General features: G+C 35.6%; 2 protein-coding genes across 6 annotated transcripts; both read left to right on the top strand.

Annotated features, from left to right (window-relative positions):
• Positions 1–939: 939 nt before the first annotated feature.
• LOC142640460 (U-box domain-containing protein 24-like) lies at positions 940–16,355 on the top strand. 5 transcript variants are annotated; one of them, XM_075814569.1, is made up of 6 exons: positions 940–1,128; positions 1,257–1,344; positions 1,958–3,358; positions 4,081–4,384; positions 11,264–11,754; positions 14,792–16,355. In XM_075814569.1, the coding sequence occupies exons 3-6, from the start codon at positions 2,126–2,128 to the stop codon at positions 15,785–15,787; spliced, it is 3,024 nt and encodes a 1,007-aa protein (XP_075670684.1). In that variant the 5' UTR covers positions 940–1,128; positions 1,257–1,344; positions 1,958–2,125; the 3' UTR covers positions 15,788–16,355. The 5 variants fall into 5 exon arrangements, with proteins under 5 accessions (XP_075670684.1, XP_075670683.1, XP_075670681.1 ...); XM_075814566.1 differs by having other exon boundaries at positions 952–1,128; positions 1,954–3,358; XM_075814567.1 differs by having other exon boundaries at positions 952–1,128; positions 1,270–1,344; positions 1,954–3,358.
• A 718-nt stretch (positions 16,356–17,073) lies between these two features.
• LOC142641119 (pentatricopeptide repeat-containing protein At5g08510) lies at positions 17,074–19,226 on the top strand. The gene is made up of 2 exons (XM_075815510.1): positions 17,074–18,171; positions 18,295–19,226. Exons 1-2 carry the CDS (start codon positions 17,245–17,247, stop codon positions 18,892–18,894), a joined length of 1,527 nt encoding a protein of 508 aa, XP_075671625.1. The 5' UTR covers positions 17,074–17,244; the 3' UTR covers positions 18,895–19,226.
• The last annotated feature ends 874 nt before the right edge of the window (positions 19,227–20,100 follow it).

A 20,100-nucleotide genomic window follows, 5' to 3' on the forward strand; every position in this document is an offset into this window, starting at 1 on the left:
CCCCCATGTTGTGGCATGACACAAGCATGCATTATATAGATTTGTCTCTTCCAATATTCAGTACAAGTTCAAGGCTCTTCAAACACTTTAATCATTGAAAAAGGTTTATTTTTAAACCTAAAGAAGACACCTCTCACCAACCATGTGATCTATGCCAAAATCATTCACATATACTTTTAAATAAATTGTATGATTTATTTAAAAAATACATGTAAAATATCGGCTACGAATAATCACATTAGTTATTGTAAATTTTCCATCTATTTTGCACAAAAAAACTATTTTTTCTATTTTACATACCTATTTTTACAAAACACCTATATCAATCTATTAATTCTACACATTTATTCAATAAAATATTCATTCTTTTATAATTTTTTATTATTTTCTCACTCACTACCCCTCTCCCTCATAGACCTAATACTATCAAAAAATACTAAAATATTAAATGCATAAACTACAGTAATCATGCATATATGCACGGTTACTATAGTACTTGTACATTTATGCACAATTTTACACTCAATGTAAGTGTTTTTTGGTCAAAATATATAAAATAAAATATTTTTTTTTGTATTTTGCAAGACTTTGCACCAAGTTGCTCTATAACTTTTAAATCCAAAACCCATAATTTTTTTTTTTTTTTTTTGGAGGTCGGTTTTCAGGGGTGACCCACAGCAGGGTCAAGGCAAACGGCTGAGAGAAAGAAAACCTTTGAAAAAACGGGGGCAAAGACTAGAGGAGATGAGAACTTTTCAAAGTATACACGGTGGGAAACCAAAAAAAAAAAAACAACTTTTCAAAGTAAGAAATTTAATGTTTTTATTTTTTTAATAAAAAAAAAAAGAGGAGAAAAGAAAGAAAGAGAGCAATTTAGTACTCTTCTAATAATTGAATATTTCAAAAATAAATAAATTTCTCTCTATTAATTTTAGAGGTCTCTCTGTCTCTCTCTCTCTCTCTCTCTCTCTCTCTCTGTGTCGTCTGGATGGGCAACTACACGAGTCTCTTCCAGAAGACAAAATCACAGTTTTTTCAGAAATCCCATCTCATTTTTTTTCGTCTGGAAATTTGACTGAAACAATCTTTGCCTTTTGTGAATTTTAATGGGCATTAACTTTTTCTCAGGTTTGTCTCTTTCTCTCTTATCTTTTTTTATCAGTGAAGACTTTGTTGACTATATATATATATATAACAAGTCTTACGTTGTTGATTCCTTCTTCTTTGTTGGGTTCCTTTTGAATTGTATTTTTTAGCTCCCAATTACAGGAAGAAGCTGAAAACTGAACCTTTGTTGTTCTTTGGCTATCTTTGTTCGATTGGGACTAGAATACCCACACTTGTGTACGTACACTATCTGTCATTACTTCAAGTCCACGCTGCTCTACATAATGATTTTTTTATTTTTCTTTGGGTATCTAAAACTGGAACTACATATTTAGAATTGTTTTGTTAAGTATTTTTGTTGTGGTGACCAAGAACATGTTGGAAAAGAACACTCATTTAGATTAAGTTATAGATTCTTCTTTTCTATTTGGCGTGTGCCTTACTTTTTGGATTTTGGGTTTTTTTTTTTTTTTTTTCCTTTTCTTGGAAATGAAAATAAATAAACACTTCTGGTGAGACAAGTGAAATATTTTGGTGTTTTTTTTTTCTTCTAAGAATAGAAAATTAACTTAAATGAAGCCCAAGAGTTGGACTAAGCGCATTGAGTGGGAGCTTTCAATTTTCATAATGTATAAGAATGTCAAATCCAGGTCCTATTTTGATTTATTTTTCTAGGCAATCAAATGCAAAATTACCATGAGGTTGAAATTTTTATGTGCTTTTGCTTTCCAATTCAAATGGGCCTGGCTGTATCTCTATTTTGATTATATGCCAAATTTATCATCAATCTCATATAGAAAGTACTAAGCTAATAACTGAATGACTTATTCCAAATTGATATTGTAGGTAGGCATTATAAGGGAAAATATCAGAAGGGTGATACGGGTATGAATGCTGTTCTGTTCTGTATCAAAAGACCTGGGTTGTTGTTCTGCGACCTGTTCTCTGACATCTTTAGTTAGTGTTTTTATCTCATGGGAACAGAGGATTTTACTTCCTAACTTTATTTGGTTGCAATATGATGACACTAGACATGGCCACTAGTGCCTCATGTGGTCCGGCTGGAGAAGCCGTTGCTCAGACAGTGGAGGTCATTCTCGAGATTGTACTTGCTGCCAATGATGTCCTTGTTAAGAAGGAATGTTTTAAGGAACTTGCAACTTACTTGGAAAGGATTATTCCTATATTGAAAGAGCTGAATAGGAAAAATGTTAGCGATTCTGAGAGCTTAAACAATGCTATCGAGATTCTCAACCGAGAAATAAGAGCTGCAAAACAGCTGACTCTGGAGTGCAGCAAGAGAAATAAGGTCTATCTCTTAATGAATTGCCGGACAATAGTTAAGCGCTTAGAGGACACTGTGAAAGAGATCAGCCGGGCATTAGATCTTATTCCTTTGGCCTCTTTGGATCTTACATCTGGCATTAGTGAAGAGATTGGAGAGCTTTGTGACAAAATGCAGAGAGCTGAGTTTAGGGCAGCTATGGCAGAAGAAGAGATTTTGGAGAAAATTGAGTCAGGAATACAGGAAAGGAATGTTGATCGTTCCTATGCCAATAATTTGCTGGTTCTCATAGCAGAAGCTGTTGGAATCCCAACTGAGAGATCAGCATTGAAGAAGGAATTTGAAGAATTCAAAAATGAGATAGAAAGTACACGGCTGAGGAAGGATGAGGCAGAAGCTATACAAATGGATCAGATAATGGCTTTATTAGAAAGGGCTGATGCTACTTCCTCTCCAAGGGAGAAAGAAATTAAGCATTTTAGCAAGCGGAAATCTTTAGGTAGTCAACCATTGGAACCTCTTCAGTCATTTTACTGCCCAATCACCCGTGATGTTATGGAGGACCCTGTGGAAACTTCTTCAGGACAGACATTTGAGAGAAGGGCAATTGAAAAGTGGTTTGCCGATGGGAATAAACTGTGTCCTCTGACCATGACCTCTTTGAACACATCAATTTTACGGCCTAACAGAACTTTGCGGCAATCAATAGAAGAATGGAAGGATAGAAACACTATGATTACAATTGGTTCTATCAAACCAAAACTCAATTCTGAAGAAGAGGAAGAAGTACTTCAAAGCCTGGAACAGCTGCAGGAACTCTGTGAACAAAGAGACTTGCATAGGGAATGGGTAATATTGGAGGACTATGTACCAACTCTCATTCAACTTCTTGCCAAAAATCGTGAAATAAGGAATCGTGCTCTTCTCATCCTCTGCATTTTGGCAAAGGATAGTGATGATGCTAAGGTGTGTCTATATTTAATTTAAATGGTATTGGTTTTTCCCCTTCCTTTCTTGTCTATTAATGAAGTACAATAGTTAACTATATTCTCACATTAGGACAAAACTTAGATACAGTACCTCAGGTGTTGTTCCTTAGGTTCCTCTTTTAAGATTCAGTCATGTGGCTACTTAACTAAAAAATGCACTTCGATCTCATGAGAAAAAATCCACATGATAGAATTTTAACGGGGAACCTAAGGAACAACACCTAAGTACTGTATATAAGTCTTGCCCTTCTCATTAAAACTGGGTTATTTATAAGTCATTAAGGAGTTGGATTCTGTCTGATTGGACATAGTAACTTCTGAAAAACCCAGTTTTGATAAGTCTATTAGTTACTTGATCATGCATGCTAAGAATATATTAGATTTATATATAGGAATATCAGATAATGTAATTGTTAATGAACACTTTTATTTCTATATTGGATCCATAAGTATGTGAATTGGGTCCAATAGTTTAACATTGTAGTAAATTTGGATACTTGATAGATTGCTATTGGCAAATTATTGCTGACTTTTTTTTGGGGGGGGGGGGGGTTGTAACTCTCATAACCGCAAGCCTAATTTACTTCACTATGGGTCTAGATGTGCCCATGCCCTTGTGCTGTAATATAGATTCATATTAGAAATTTGGAAGCTTTTCATAGATCTTACTTTTCTCAAAAACTGAATAAATAAATGCAGGAAAGAATTGTAAAAGCTGATAATGCAATTGAATCTATTGTTCGATCTCTTGGACGTCGTGTTGGTGAAAGAAAGTTAGCAGTGGAATTACTATTGGAATTATCAAAATGTCATTTGGCAAGAGACTGCATTGGAAACGTCCAAGGTTGCATCTTGCTATTGGTGACTATGTCTAGCAGTGATGACAGTCAAGCTGCCAGAGATGCTCAGGCACTCTTGGAGAATCTCTCATTCTCTGACCTGAATATCATACAGATGGCAAAAGCAAATTATTTTAGACATTTGCTGCAGCGTCTCTCCACAGGTACTTTTTATTTATTTTTTTCCTAATTCAATTTCATGTTGTGTTGGTTTGTCAAGAATCTTCCCTATTCTAGCCAGGTTACAGTTTAATCTACCATTTCCTTTATTTTAAGCACCTTCTATTATAGTTATCCATCTTAGTTTTGAAAAGTTGTGAAATAAAACACCCATATGTGTATATATATATATATATATATAGAGAGAGAGAGAGAGAGAGAGAGAGAGAGAACCATCTAATGAAAAGGACAGTTTCGAGGAAATAATGAAACCAAGTAGAGCATGACTAGATGGTTGACAAAGACCCAATTTATCCATCACTTTTGGTTATTCTGTGTTGCTTGCACTCTTATGAGTTATTATAAGATTCAAGTTATTGTAGTTAATTGTCAATCATGATATGAAATAAAGTATTAAGTTCAAAACTTAAGCAAAAAAAAGAAAAAGAAGGCTTTTTCTGAAGGGAATCATATGGTATATAGCTAATAAGATCTCTACTTTCATTTCTCATTTGTATTGTTGCCTAGAGTGATCCAACTTTCAAAAGAAACCAGTTGTGCTATAGTTGGAACTGTAGTGACCTCTTGAAAACAGACAAAGTAAGGGCTTTTGTGAGAAAATATCATTTTTGAAAAACTATTTGTGAACATACAGCACTTTTCAAAGTTAGTAAAATATAACAGTTTGGATACATGATTTCTGGCTGATCTGGCCAATTTTAAAAATTCCTTTCATATGGAAATCATGTCTTGTTTGCTGAACAATTTCAGTAATCTATTGAAATCATGTCTTTAAAATTTTGGAAACAATGCCAATACAATGAGAACTTTAAATCTTAGCTGGAAACCTTTTTTTGATGGCCCAAAATCCCCTCTCTTGCTCTTTTGGCCTCCAACCCTCAATCCCCCACCACTTTATCTCCGCCCATTATCTCTTCTCACTCCAACCATTGCCTCTACTTTGCTATGATGTCGTCCTTCTGAGATGATGAGAAAATTGAAGAAAATTCCTCTAGATATCAAGGTAGAAGCACCTAAGACATAGGATAAATCAAAACAATGCAACATGAAAAGTAAAGAACAAGAAAAATAAAGATAGAGAACCTAGGAATTAGCACCCAAGCTAACTTAGAGTCAGCACCAAGAAAAAGCAAAAGCAAATTTCTAGGAGTTAGCACCTACGACTGGCTTGATGTAGAACAAGTGTCACTGGATTTTCTTGAGAAGTAGAATATTCAGAAATCAAGGCAGAGGGGCGTGCAATTAAATAATTTTTGTTGTTATTGCTTATTTTCATACCTAAGTTTAGTTCTTTAATTTGAGGTAATTTAGTTTTTTTTTTTTATGTCGTAGGCAATTTAAGGGTATTTTTGTAATTTTGATATTTAGGGAAGCCTAATTGAAACCCGAAAGGGCTCCTATAAATATGTGCTTTTCTAAACTGGTTTTCAGTACGCTGAAATAAAGTACTTCTCTGAGAATTTCTCAAATTTCTGGTGGATTTTAGGCTTAAGTTTCTTGATTCATCAAGACTTCGTTAAGCTAGAACGAGATCTAGCCTATTACATTTCTATTCTGCGTTAGGTGGTATCAGAGCTTCTCAGCGATCTGGTATGGCAAACAACCAGTGCAAGTGTAACAACCGTGTTGAAGGATAGCAAGGGGTACAAGCCATTTGGGATGCACTCCAGGCTCCACAATAGAGTATCTAAGAGCTAAGAGATTCGTGATATGCTAGCTGCTATGAGACTTAATGCCAATAGGAACCGCGAAGGTAACAAGGACGATGGTGCCAGGTTCAATGCTCGTGGTCTAGTTGGTGGTCAATAGGGTCATGTCAATCACTGTAGGCCACTAGCCTATGCAGATGATTCTGAAGATGGAGATGGAGGATACAAAGGGTATCAAAGGGAGGCATGACGTAATAGGGAGGCTGAGGATTATTCTCTCAAGGTCGATATTCCTAGTTTCAGTGGGACTCTTGATATTGAGTCCTTGATTTGATCTACAAAGTCGAAATTTTTTTGAGATGCTGGATGTACTGGATGAGAAGCAGGTCAAACCTGTAGCATACTGATTGAAAGGTGGAGCTTCTATTTGGTGGGATCATATACAAAATAATCGTTAGTGGCAAGGAAAAGGGGCTAGTGAGGACATGGGGAGGATGAGAAAATTATTGAAGGGTAGATTTTTGCCTCCTGTTTATGAGCAAAACCTGTTTTAGCAATATCAGAATTGTATGCAAGGTGTTTGATCTGTTGCTGAATAAACGGAAATTCTTTGCCTGGCAGCATGCTGTGAATTATCGGAGGTGGCAACAGATAGTGTGATATATGTATTTTTGATATATTAACAGCTTAAAGTTCTCAATTCAAGAGAAGATGGACTTGCAGCCTATTTGGACAGTAGATGAGGCTCATAATTTGGCGTCAAAGGCAGAAAGGTTAATGGCATTGACCAAGTTGAACTAAAAAATTCCAAGCGGGGTCCTTCTAAATTGCCTCATAATAATTTTGAAAATGAGAAACAACTTGTGGAAGATCCAATTTGCTCATAAGATGTAAGGAGGCGAGGAACTGAAGGTAGCACTAGAACTGTTCCAAGGCAGACTGGTGGGGTAAATAATAGGGATGCTGCTAAGAACCCTTGTACCAGGCCTACTGCAAAACATTGCTACCGGTGTGATGAGCCCAGTCATAGTTCGAATGCATGTCTAGCATGTAAGCCTGTACATCTTGCAAATCATGCAGATGAATATGGTGGAGAATTAGGAGAAGAGGGTTATGGTGATGATAATTTGCTAGATGCTGAAATTGCGGACAAAGAGGGTGAATTCCTGTGTGGTGTAGACTGTAAACTCCTGACTCCAAAGTAGGAGGAGCTGTCACAGCATCATAGCATTTTCCATTCACTGTGGTCAATCCAGCAAATAGGAAGATCCATCACAGCATCATAGAATTTTCCATTCACAGTGTTCAGTCCAACAAAAAGTTTGGAACTTGATCATAGACAATGGTAATTGCCTACTTAGCCACATTCATCTCCCTATCAAAGTGATGGATAGAACAAATGTCCTTGGATTTTCTTGAGAAGCAGGATATTCAGAAGTCAAGGCATAAGGACGTGTAATTAAATAATTTTTGTTGTTATTGCTTATTTTTAGAACTAAGTTTAGGAAGCATTTTCATGGTGTCGGAGACGTTTTTGCGACAAGGGTCAAAAATGCGAGAACGGCCCAAATCTCCCTTGGGTTCTTTAGAAGTGATTATTTTTGGAGTGTCAAGTCCAAAATTCCAATATTTAGTAAATAAAAGCTAATGGTGTTTTAACAAGAGAGAAATCAAAATGTCAATAACAAAAATGTTGAAAAATGCATAAAAACAACAGAGGTCTGAAACTTCGACCCACAGTTAGTGAGAAGAAGAAATTGAGAAAGGTTTTGAAAAAGAGAGGAAAAGTTTCCCTGTATCCATATCCACCCCCTAGCTTCCAAATTGTGAGATTGTTAGTTGGCTAAATGGGCTTTTGCTCTAAAGTTTTAGCTTCTAAGAATAAAACATGGTTGCTTTTGAATCTGATCGGGGCCTTTTATATTGAGTTTAGGGTGCTCTAAGTAACTGCTTTGGTCAATAAAAAGAGGCTTTGAACCCCAAGGTTTGAATCAAAGAGGTTATGGTCAGATTTGCTTTAATTGGGTAAGAGGGTTGGCTTTCTTTTTGCATAATTTGGGAAATGAAGTGGCTTAAATTCATGAGCTGATGTTTCCTAGACATAGTAGCTCCTTGGAGTTTGCATTTGGTTGTTGTAGCAGACAAGGCTAGCCACTTAGGTTCAGCTATGTGTTTTAGGCAAAAAAAAAAAAAAAATGTAGAGCAGAAAAGTTGGGCCACAGTCAGCCAAAGCATAAAAGCTCTTTTGGGGTGGAAATTTCGGGTACAAGACCTCCTCTATGAGCTTCAGGTGCTACCAGTGTTTCTTGCCTACTTGGTAGCACGCATGCTGGGCTCATGCAAAAGGTTCAAAAGAAACTGACCTATACCCTCCAAACCACACTTCCTCAATTTTCCCAATATGTAACACGGGCTTAGGCCATGTTTAAAAGAATAAAATATAATATACACATGAATTAGGCCCACAACGAGGTTGGGCTCGATTGGATCATAATGTATTGTGAAAATGGGTATCAACACACGGATACAGACATAGGTGCAGTGACACAATTTTTGAAAAAGTAAGACATGGGTACTGTGGGGATACGTATATTAATTAATTATTAAATATATTTTCATTTAAATTTTTATATATGGTTAAGCATTTGTTTTTCATATAATATTAAACATCTATCAATTTAAGAGATATAATTAATATTTTATTTCTATATATTATTAATCATTTATTTTTTATTAAATTAGGAGTAATAATGGATAATAAAGCAATTCGTAACTATTAAAGTATATTCAGAATTTAGAATACAAATCAAGGATCAGGATGTTTCTTAATTTTTAAATGCAATATTATTATTCAAAGCATGAATGTTCTCTTTGTTTTGTGAAATGGTATTCAATTTCTCTTGTTCTCATGTCCCGGTTGTGTCCTGCATTTTTTTTTATTATAAAAAGACACAACTGGAACACCCATGTAGAAGTATCCAAGGAGTGTCAAGTGTCCGATGCGTGTCCGACACAGATATGGCACCCCAAATGATCTATGCTTCCTACTTTGGTTATTTCATTTTATCTATTTTCTTTGGGGTAATGTAGTCTTTCAGGATGTCATAGGAAATTTAAGGGTATTTTTTAATTTTTACTTTCAAGGAAGCCTAATTGAAACCTTAAAGGGTTCCCATAAATATGTACTTTTCTAGACTGCTTTTCAGTAGACTGAAATAAAATATCTCTGAATATTTCTCAAATTTCTGGTGGATTTTAGACAATTTTCTTGATTCGTCAAGACTTCGTTAAGCTAGAATGAGACCTAGCCTATTGCATTTCCGTTCTGCATTATGGCTAGATTCAACACCAGTCCAGACCATTGGGACATTCAATTTCAAGAAAAACTTTATTTACATCAAAATAATCTCATCTCCATAGGAGTACAATACTATGCTTATATAGACTACCATACCCCTTATTATAGCTTTCGTGGGAAAACCCTAATTTTAATTGACTTAGGAAACCTTTTTTTTTTTTTTAAATATAAATAATAAGATTATATAAATCAGAAAAATGAGTCGTCTGAGTAGCTATACTGGGGTAGACAATCAATTACAAAAATTGCATAAATCTAACAAGTCAATAATAGGCTATAAAGAGAGATTCCTCGTGGCTGACAGCCAATCCGAAAGAGTTCTAAAAAGAACAACTTAAGATCATGCATAGAACTTTCGATGTCTTCAAAACTCCTACTATTCCTTTCCCTTTGGATGCACCACATTAAACAATGGGATATAACCATTCATATATGACCATTTTGATGACAACGAAAACGACCTTCCCAACAAGCAAAGCTCAACAATAGATTTTGCATCACCCATGAAACTCCAAACAAAACCAAAATCTTGTAACACAAATCCGAAGCAATAGGGCAATGAGTCAAAAGGTGATCAAACAGATTCACCATCGAATTTGCACATACAGCACCAATCTGAAATTCTTATATTCCTCTTCCTTAAGTTGTCAATTATCAAAATTTTACCCAAAACTGCATTCCATACAAAGAAGGCTACTCTTGGAGGGGCTTTTGATCTCCATATGATTTTCCAAGGAAAGGACTGCTCACTGGTGGTAGCAGCAACATGCAAAAGATGGTAATAGGTACCAACCTTAAAGCCCTTTTTCTTATCAGGTTTCCAGCATATCTTATCTTCCTCAATCTCCCTAATTCTAAATGATTTGAGAAATCCCAATTATTGAATAATTCGAATTACAAAAATAACCTTGACTCTAGAAAATAAAATACTAATAGCCTAATTACTACTAATACCTAAAATAAAATACAATTGACCAATACAAATAGAATTGACCCAAATCAAAGAAGACTAAATTAAAATAAATCTTTCCTTGCACTTCCCACATCAACTTAAGTCCTAAGCACATAAACTATTAAAACAGGTGCTTTGACCTTGATATTGAGACTCTAGAGGGAAATTTCTTCAATTTTCTGGTCTCCAAGCCAGAAGGACAATGTCCTAGTAAAACGGAGGCAATGATTGGGGTGAGAAGTGATAATGGAGGTGATAGAGTGGTGTGGTGTTGGGGGAGAGTGAAGCTTGGAGGCTGGAGAGCAATGGACCAGTGGTAGGTCATCAAAGTAAGCATTCCAGCTAAGATTTAAAGTTCTTGTTGTATTGGCACTGTTTTCAAAATTTAAAGGATGACATGAATTCGAGACACGATTATTTTGTGCTGAAACTAAAGTTGAAAGCATAAATTTTATGATTTCAGTAGTTTTGCTGAAATCATGTTCTGAACTGAAGATTTCAGCAAAACGACTGACATTGTGTCTCCACATGGACTTTCTTAAATTCAGCCATGTGAGCTTGGCCATGTCAACGGTGAAAATGCACAAATCCTGTATTGAAGACACAATTTTAAACCCAGAAATCATGTATTCAATTTCACAGTAATTAAAAAATCCTGGCTTTTCACAAAATCCTTGACAGAGTTAATTTTCATTAATTTATTAGAAAACCAATAGAATAAGGTTTAAGAAATTTTAAATTAGGACTATCAATTTTGCAAAAATATTTGGTTATGGGTATATGGAGTTGAATTTTGGTGACTATTTGTAATTTGCATCTTTGATTCATTTGTGTCGTTGAAGGCTTGGGCTTATGTATAAAGAAACACAGTTATGCTATAACTTGGTGTCATTTGATTATGCAGGACCAGAGGATGTTAAATTGACTATGGCAACAACTTTGGCAGAAATGGAATTGACTGACCATAATAAAGAGTCTTTATTTGAAGGGGGTGTGCTAGGCCCACTTCTTCACTTTGTCTCGCATGGTGACACTCACATGAAAAATGTAGCTGCTAAAGCTCTTCGGAACCTCTCAAGTTTACCAAAAAACGGCCTGCAAATGATTAAAGAAGCTGCAGTGCGCCCATTACTTGACAGTCTCTTCAATCATAGCACATCATGTTCTAGCCTACGTGAACATGCAGCTGGCACAATTATGCACCTAGCTTTATCAACCGTGTCTCAAGAATCTAGCCAGATTCCGGTTTCATTGTTGGAATCTGATGAAGATATTCTCATGCTATTCTCTTTAATCAACTTGACAGGGCCTGAAATACAACAAAGCATTATCCAAACCTTCCAGGCCTTGTGCCAATCCCCCTCTGCTTCAATTATCAAGACAAAGTTATCACAGGTATTCATCTTATTGGAAACATGTTTTTATTTCTATGAAAAGGTGGGATACTTCCAAAGGCTGGCCATTCTAAGGAAATGTTGGCAGTGAAAGTGCCAAGTTTCAGAAGGCCATTAAGGAAATGGTCCCACCTTAAAGTTTTCTCGGAAGGAAAAAGTTCGTCCTAAAATTGATAAAATGAAAACTGAATAACGTGAGGCCAAGCATATGAGTATCATGATCTGTACAATAAGCCGGACCAAGCTAAGCCAACTCCGATTATAAGTGCACAAGAAATGGCAGAGCTTGGGAGGCTTGGGGGGAGGCTATTGTCCCCCCTGCCTCACCCAATAATCTTTAGTTGTGTGTGTGTTAGGTATTTTTGGTGTTGGCTAATTTCATGACAAATTTGGTTGTAATCATTGCAAAACTTTCTTTGTAATTGTTATTTAAGCTCATTTGTGATTGGTTGGTGTGAGTGAGGCTGTAGTCAGATGAAAGTTGTCGTTGTGCAAGTTTTGGAGAATCTCAGTTAATAGAAATCAAGGTTGGTTGAGTGAAATGAAGCAGTTCAAAAATTTGTCAAACAAAAAGTTCCGCCTGATGTTTGGTCAAGCAAACTTGTTAAGGAAAGCCACCCAACTTAGTTTTCATGTGTCTGTGTAGCGTTTCAAACCTCAAACTCTACACCTTATAAGAATAAAAAAATAACCCTAATATAAAAATATAGAAAGATAGCCACAAATCTCATTGAGAAAACCGTACCAAAGCCAAATTGTCTTTCACTCTCTCCAGTTGTCTTATACTTGAGAGGAGACTTTACCACCCAAATACAAGATCACCACCTGTGTTGTAGGAGACTAGGAGTGCTGTTGTGAAACCACAGAGACATTGGAAAATCTTCAAGTGGCTTTGAAGTAACCAAAAAATTGGTTTGGCAGTCAGCGATTGACTTGCGGCACTGAATCAGTGAATCAGACTAAAGGCTGGTTCAATAGTGCCTTTTACTTGTAATGGAGGTCTAGTAAGTTAGTTTGTATCGCAACATACTTTATAGTGGATTTGGCGAGTTGGATTTGGCCTCGGAGTATTTCTTTCCGATTGGGTTTTCACTTCGTGAACAAATCCTTATCTTTGTGTTCTTGAGTGTTTGTTCTTTTCTGTTATGAATTCTTTTATCCATGATGTGCTTGAACTTGATTAATTAACTGCTTGGAATTATTAATTGGTAAATTAATAAAATTGGTAGTTAAGGCCCATTATGGGTGAAAACATCATTTTTCAATATGTGATTTTTTTTTTCGTAATAGATTTCCTCTTGCATTTATTTTTATATCATATCTAAAGAGTTATCCTTTTCATACTTCAAACTTTTTTTTTTTTTTTTAATTCCTACTTTATCAATATATATTAAGCTTCAAGATCTATAAATGGAAAACAAGGATAGGAGAAAGGGGAAATAAAGAAATAAGAGGTATTAAATAAAATTGAAAAAAAAAAAAATTTGTGTAAAGCAATTAATTGTGGGGATTATTGCATAACAACTTCACTGTTTTTATTTTATTTTTTGATTAAACTTAGAAATTCAAGGTGCAAAGATGTCCATGATAGTTTTAAAGCTTTTATAATTTGAATATTATTAAACTATCAAACTAACCAAACTAACATAAATTTAGGTAAGTTGTACTTGGGTCTTATCTAGTTGCCAGAAATCCTTGTAAATCATATATAGAAATATGATTTTTAAACACTTGGAAAAAAAAAGTATTTTCATGTGTAAAACAATACTAACAGATAAACACAGTATAACAAATATGCTATCACTTTTTTGGGTTTTCTTGCATTAAAATATCACTTAGTATTCACATGATTGGCCTTTTGTTTTCCAAATTGCCTCCTATGATATATATATATATATATAGAGAGAGAGAGAGAGAGAGAGAGAGAGAGAGAGAGAGAGAGAGAGGGAGGGTATCAAATGTGTATATGTGTGTCAAGTATAAATCCCACCTCCCCCCCAAGTCAAATCCTGGCTTCACCGTTGCATTCAGCCAACTACTGGCAGGCTTTGGTGACTAGAATTGTCTAGTTTCCACCAGTTGCTGAGTGTCATACAGAAAATTAGGTGGTTTGTCTAGGTGACATGACATAAATTGAAGCTCTTTCTTGTAATGCTTTCTCTCGTAATGCAATGACATGCATTCTTTATTGTTATTGACACTATCAACTACTTGGTTGTTAACCATGGCTCCTGAAAAGTTTATTGTTATTGCCGATATCAACCATTAGTGTTTGCAAACTTTCTTAACCCTGACTCCTGAAAACTTTGAACTACTTGGTGGGTAACATGCTCTGTTAGGCTTGTTGATTGTGACATTTATAAAATGTTAGTATTTTTTTTTATTGTTAACGTACCCTTAAAAGTTTACCAAGAGTCTTGTAACTCAATTGACACCTTCTACCGTTTCCAACAGAAATGTCCAAGGTGCAAATCCTCCACGCCAATTGTTGTGACTTTCCCAAAAAACAAAATGCTCCAAAAAGTTTGAACTAGTTGGGTTGTTAACATACTCCTAAGACTTTGAACAACTTAACTATTGATTGTAATAATTTAATACTTTTTAAAAAAATACTGTTGAAAAGTAAAAGCCTCACGATTTATATTATGATATGAAATATAATAAAATAAAATAAAAACAAATTACAAACTTTTTTTTTTCTTGATGTGTTAATTTAAATTTCAAATATGTATTAACCTTTTTATGAAACATGTATTTAAAAATAAATAAATAAATAAAGCTCGTTTTATATATCATCTTTCTATTCAAGCAGATAAATTTGTCATTTATTAGAATTTTATATTTAGGGGAGATGCTATCAGTTTTTTTGTGAAGATGGAGAATGACATGCTCCTTTACTTGACTTTGAGGATTTTGTTTTATTTCTGTTATTTTATTTATCCCATTATTCGTCTGGATTATACCGTTACCAAATGGTAGCTTGTTCTTGATGTTGTAAATTCTGTGAGATACCCTAACTAGTTTGTTTACATTTATAGTGTGCAGCTGTGCAAGTATTGGTTCAGTTGTGTGAGCATGATGACCTGTGTGTACGAGCAAATGCTGTAAAACTATTCTGTTGCTTGTCAGAAGGCGGTGATGAAGTCACCCTGGTGGAGCATGTAAATCAGAAATGCATTGAGACTTTACTCAAGATCATCAAGTCTTCTAAAGACGAAGAAGAGATTGCTTCTGTGATGGGAATTGTCTCTAACCTTCCAGAATTAACCCAGATCACTCAGTGGCTTCTGGATGCTGGGGCACTTCCAATAATTTTCAGCCATCTCCATAATGGCAAGCAGAATAATCCCTATAAAAATCAATTGATAGAGAATGCTGTTGGAGCCATATGTCGTTTCGTTGTGCCAACAAACTTGGAATGGCAAAAGAGTGCAGCTGGAACTGGTATCATACCTCTTTTGGTACAGTTGCTAGAGTCTGGAACTACCTTGACAAAAAAACGTGCTGCAATTTCTCTTTGTCGATTTTCTGAGAGTTCACTTGTGCTAAGCAGGTTGATACCAAAGCGTAAGGGATTCTTGTGTTTCTCGGCTCCACCAGAAACTGTCTGCCCAGTTCATGGAGGAATATGTAGTATTGAGTCATCATTTTGCCTTATAGAGGCTGATGCTGTGAGACCACTTGTCAGAATTCTTGGAGAACACGATCCTGGAGCTTGTGAGGCTTCTTTAGATGCACTGTTGACTTTAATTGAAGGTGAGAGGCTGCAGAGTGGTAGTAAGGTGCTTGGAGAAGCAAATGCCATACCACCAATAATAAAATTTCTTGGTTCCCCTTCCCCCAGCTTGCAGGAGAAGGCTATACATGCTCTAGAAAGGATTTTCCGGCTGGTTGATTTCAAAATGAAGTATGGAGCATTAGCTCAAATGCCTTTAGTTGACTTAACACAGCGGGGAAGTGGTAGTGTGAAGTCTCTGGCAGCAAGAATACTTGCTCACTTAAATGTGCTTCATGATCAGTCTTCATATTTCTAAAAGGTAGAGGATTTGAAGATAAGGCACAAAACTTGGTTTCATGCCCCAACTTTGCAAGAATGAACAAAAAGGATGCAAGAAGACGTGCATAGCTAGGCATGCGAACCTTTACAATTCTGGAAGAGGGCAGGGCATACCTCTTTTCCCTGCTGTGATTTGGCATGCCATATTGCAGCTAAGAAGACCTAATTGACCGTGTGATCTGTAAGTGCAAAGTTGAGTTCACGTATTGTCAATTACTTTGTCCACCCCAAGGTGACCTAAATCCGATGTCAATATTGTTGTCCAGAAATTAGACCTCTGGAGTGTGGACAGGTAGTAAATTAACTGTGGCTTGTATTTCACGCCATGGGATGTGTTGTGTCTGTACATTGACACTCAATTGATTCACCGGTGGAAGAAGAAAAATCGAGTCTTTGCCACCAATGGCTGACTAGTTAGCCAAAATGAGATCATTTTTTGTATTAGAATTGGATTCTTTGCCATTACTAGGATGCAAATTCGTGATTCTTGTGTATAATGAAAAAAAGTAAAAAAAAAAAATATAGAATTGGATTTTTTGCCTTTATATTTTTTCTTCTTCAACCACTAAAACCCTATTATTTGGACTTTGAAAGGGTGTTCAAATTAATAACCTTGTTTTCTTTGACCATTAAACCCTGTCTAAATTTGATTTTGGTTGTATGGCAAGCCAAGATGCACAGATGTTTCCCTGTTGTGCAATTGGCTAACACTACAATGCCAACTTAGATGGGCTAGCAAAATTATATTTACAAAATATCCTTCATGTTAAATTGATTTGAAACATAGAGCTAATGTCAAGGATCCTAAACATATAACCATAAACACCACTAGGGCACCTATTGGCAACCAAAAACAAGTATTAACATCTGACAGACTCAAAACCTTAATTAGCCTTTTTTTTTTTTTTTTTTTTTTAAGGAAAGGAAAGGAACCCAAAAACCATTCCTTTCTTCCTGCCACCCAAGAAATAAAATAGACCTGAGAGAAAATGATCAGATCTTAGGCATTTACCAAGAGTTCATTAAATCTAACCACTCTTTAATGATTTAATTTAGATTTTGCTATGTCATCATTTCATTAACAATTATCTTAATTGTTTTATTTACAACATTATTTTATTATTTCAAGAATATTATTAATGAAATGCCGATACTACAGAATCTAAACTATTAAATCATTAAAGAGTTACAGATTTAATGAACTCTACTGGTAGAGTACCCTAGAAACTCTAGAGGATCTGAATCCGAGAGAAAAAACATGAAGGAAATAAACAAAAGCCCTTTGGCCCCCAATCCCAATGCCACTCTCCTTGACCTACTTGGGCTACCATTCCATGACAATATTGCCTAAACCCAAATTCTGCTACTGTTGTTATATATTGATATTAGATTACTAGTGTCTAGTGGGATAATGCCACACGACTTAAATGTGATATGAACCAACTGAGACAAATCCACGCCTACACTCTTAGAAATGGCATAAGCTACACCAAAACCCTCATTGTCAACTCTCTCCAAATCCCAAACCTTTCTTATGCCCGAAAACTGTTCGATGTTATTCCTAAGCCAACCGTGTTTCTCTATAACAAGCTTATTCAAGCCTATTCTTGTCATGGACAATACTACCAATGCGTTTCCCTCTACTCCCAGATGTGCCTTCAAGGCTGTCCACCAAACCAGCACACTTACACCTTTCTCTTTGTTACATGCGCTTCCCTCTCATCCCCTCACCATGGCAAAATGCTCCACACCCATTTCGTCAAGTCTGGTTTTGAATCTGACGTATTTGCCTTGACTGCTTTGGTCGACATGTATGCGAAACTGGGGATGTTGGCCTCGGCACGCCAAAAATTTGATGAAATGAGAGTAAGAGATATACCCACTTGGAATTCAATCATTGCAGGCTATACCAGGTCTGGCTATATGGAAGGTGCTCTAGAATTGTTTGGCTTGATGCCTTCTAGAAATGTGGTTTCCTGGACTGCAATGATATCTGGGTACTCGCAAAATGGACAGTATGCTAAGGCCTTAGCAATGTTTTTGAATATGGAGAAGGAGAAAGGTGTGAAGCCTAATGAGGTGACTATAGCTAGTGTTCTTCCGGCTTGTGCGAATCTTGGGGCATTGGAGGTTGGCGAGAGGATTGAAGCATATGCAAGAAGAAATGGGTTATTCAAGAATTTGTATGTGGCCAATGCTGTATTGGAAATGTATGCAAGGTGTGGAAAAATTGATGTGGCTTGGCGTGTGTTTGATGAGATTGGCCACCACAGAAATTTGTGCTCCTGGAACTCAATGATCATGGGTTTGGCTGTCCATGGAAGATGCAACGAGGCTCTTGAGCTTTATGATAAAATGCTGGTATGCAGTCTCTTTGGTTAGCATTCCTACCTTAGTGAATTACTAGTTTTGGAAATTACTATGTTGCAAACATAAGCGTTTAGGCTCTCACTATCACTTTTGTGTTTTGTGACCTTATACCAGGGAGAAGGAAAAGTACCTGATGATGTTACATTGGTGGGACTTCTCTTAGCATGTACTCATGGAGGCATGGTTGTAAAAGGCCGACAACTCTTTGAAACAATTGAGACAAAATTTCATATCACTCCCAAATTAGAACATTACGGATGCATGGTTGATCTCCTAGGCCGTTGTGGAGAATTGCAAGAAGCTTATGATCTCATTCAAAATATGCCTACGAAAGCAGATTCTGTTGTATGGGGTACGCTTCTGGGGGCTTGTAGTTTCCATGGCAATGTTGAGCTGGCTGAAATAGCAGCCGAGTCACTCTTTGAACTTGAACCCTGGAATCCGGGGAACTATGTCATTCTTTCCAATATTTATGCATCGGCAGGCCAATGGGATGGAGTTGCAAAGCTAAGGAAGTTAATGAAGGGTGGCCAAATTACAAAGGCAGCAGGATATAGTTTCATTGAAGAGGGAGGCCAAATTCATAAATTCATTGTGGGGGATAGGTCACACCCAAGAATTAATGAAATATATACTTTACTGGATGAAGTTTATACAAAGATGAAGCTTCAGAGAAATGCAATTGATTGTGAATCTGAACTTGAAGGAGGATGATATCATGTATTTCTTAATTTGGGATTAAGCAACTATGTGCACTGCTGTAGGGGATACTGATAGCTCAACTAATTACAGCTGGGATGGTTTCTTTTTGCAAAGCCCATTTTGCATAGCAAAGCATTAGTTATAGCCAGTGTCCAGCTTCAAGCATTTGATGTTTTCATGGAAAACCCACCAATGGAACGAAGATACGATATACAGACATTAGTGTGGCTATAGGCTCAACGGATAGTAGGCAATGTTCATTTTACATGGCTATACTAGCTTTGCAAAATTGTGTTGGATATATTTTATTAATTCCATATAAAATCAATTATTATTTTCACAAATCTTATTAATTTTATTATAAAATTCATTATTGAAACGAAATAGTCATTCATTACACCCCTTTATATAGTGCTCCATCCTCCCCCTCTCCCCCTCTTCCCCTTTGTAGGATATGGTATTCACTATGATTAGAATGGTTTATTTTAAGTGTTTTAATCTTAACATTTTATTTATATTTTTGAAGGAATAGTGAATATTAAAACACAAATACATGATTATGATCATCCTGTGTACCATACCATTACAACAGAATTTTTCATGGACGTATATTTATTCTTTTATTGAAAGTAACATTGGTTTGTATCTTAGAAAGTTTATTTAGTACAAAGAAATGATTATGGAATACAAGAGTATGATGGTTTTTGTGTAATTTATATTTTGTCTTAAATCTTCATTTATTTTAATTTCTTAATTTTGATCACATTCTCTTTTGTTCATTAGTTTAAAATATTTCTAGAATAACTTTAGTTGCAGCAATCTTTAATTTAAGCATTAATAATCAGTTGTATATCATTTTTTTATATATATAATTCAATAGTTGGGGGTGAGATGATTTAAACCTTGAATGTATTTATTAGAAACACCAGGTAATGCTAACTAGTTGAGCTACAAAGCTCTTAACTAATTAGTTGTATATCTTGATATATTTATATTATTATGTGAACCTTGTAGTTTTCAATAACTTATTTGCATAGTATTTATTAAAATATATAATTTTCGGTATACTTTATGTTAATAAATGTGACAAAAAGCTAAAAGATAGTTTTTATATATATAAAAAAATAGCTTTGTTAAATTCAGATTTAATTATAACAATAATAAAAAAACAACAACAACAACAAAAAATTCATAAAATTTAAAGCTAAAAACAAAGCA

This window comes from Castanea sativa, chromosome 6, assembly GCF_040712315.1.
Source record: "Castanea sativa cultivar Marrone di Chiusa Pesio chromosome 6, ASM4071231v1".
In the NCBI taxonomy this organism is placed as follows: Eukaryota; Viridiplantae; Streptophyta; class Magnoliopsida; order Fagales; family Fagaceae; genus Castanea; species Castanea sativa.

What these genes read in the sequence shown, in the direction of transcription:
- LOC142640460 (XM_075814569.1), top strand. Translation starts at nt 2,126, where the DNA reads ATGATGACACTAGACATGGCCACTAGTGCCTCATGTGGTCCGGCTGGA. An exon ending in GCTGCAGCGTCTCTCCACAG is followed by an intron (nt 4,385 to 11,263) that starts GTACTTTTTATT and finishes TTGATTATGCAG; the next exon opens with GACCAGAGGATGTTAAATTG. An exon ending in TCAAGACAAAGTTATCACAG is followed by an intron (nt 11,755 to 14,791) that starts GTATTCATCTTA and finishes TTACATTTATAG; the next exon opens with TGTGCAGCTGTGCAAGTATT.
- LOC142641119 (XM_075815510.1), top strand. Translation starts at nt 17,245, where the DNA reads ATGAACCAACTGAGACAAATCCACGCCTACACTCTTAGAAATGGCATA. An exon ending in AGCTTTATGATAAAATGCTG is followed by an intron (nt 18,172 to 18,294) that starts GTATGCAGTCTC and finishes ACCTTATACCAG; the next exon opens with GGAGAAGGAAAAGTACCTGA.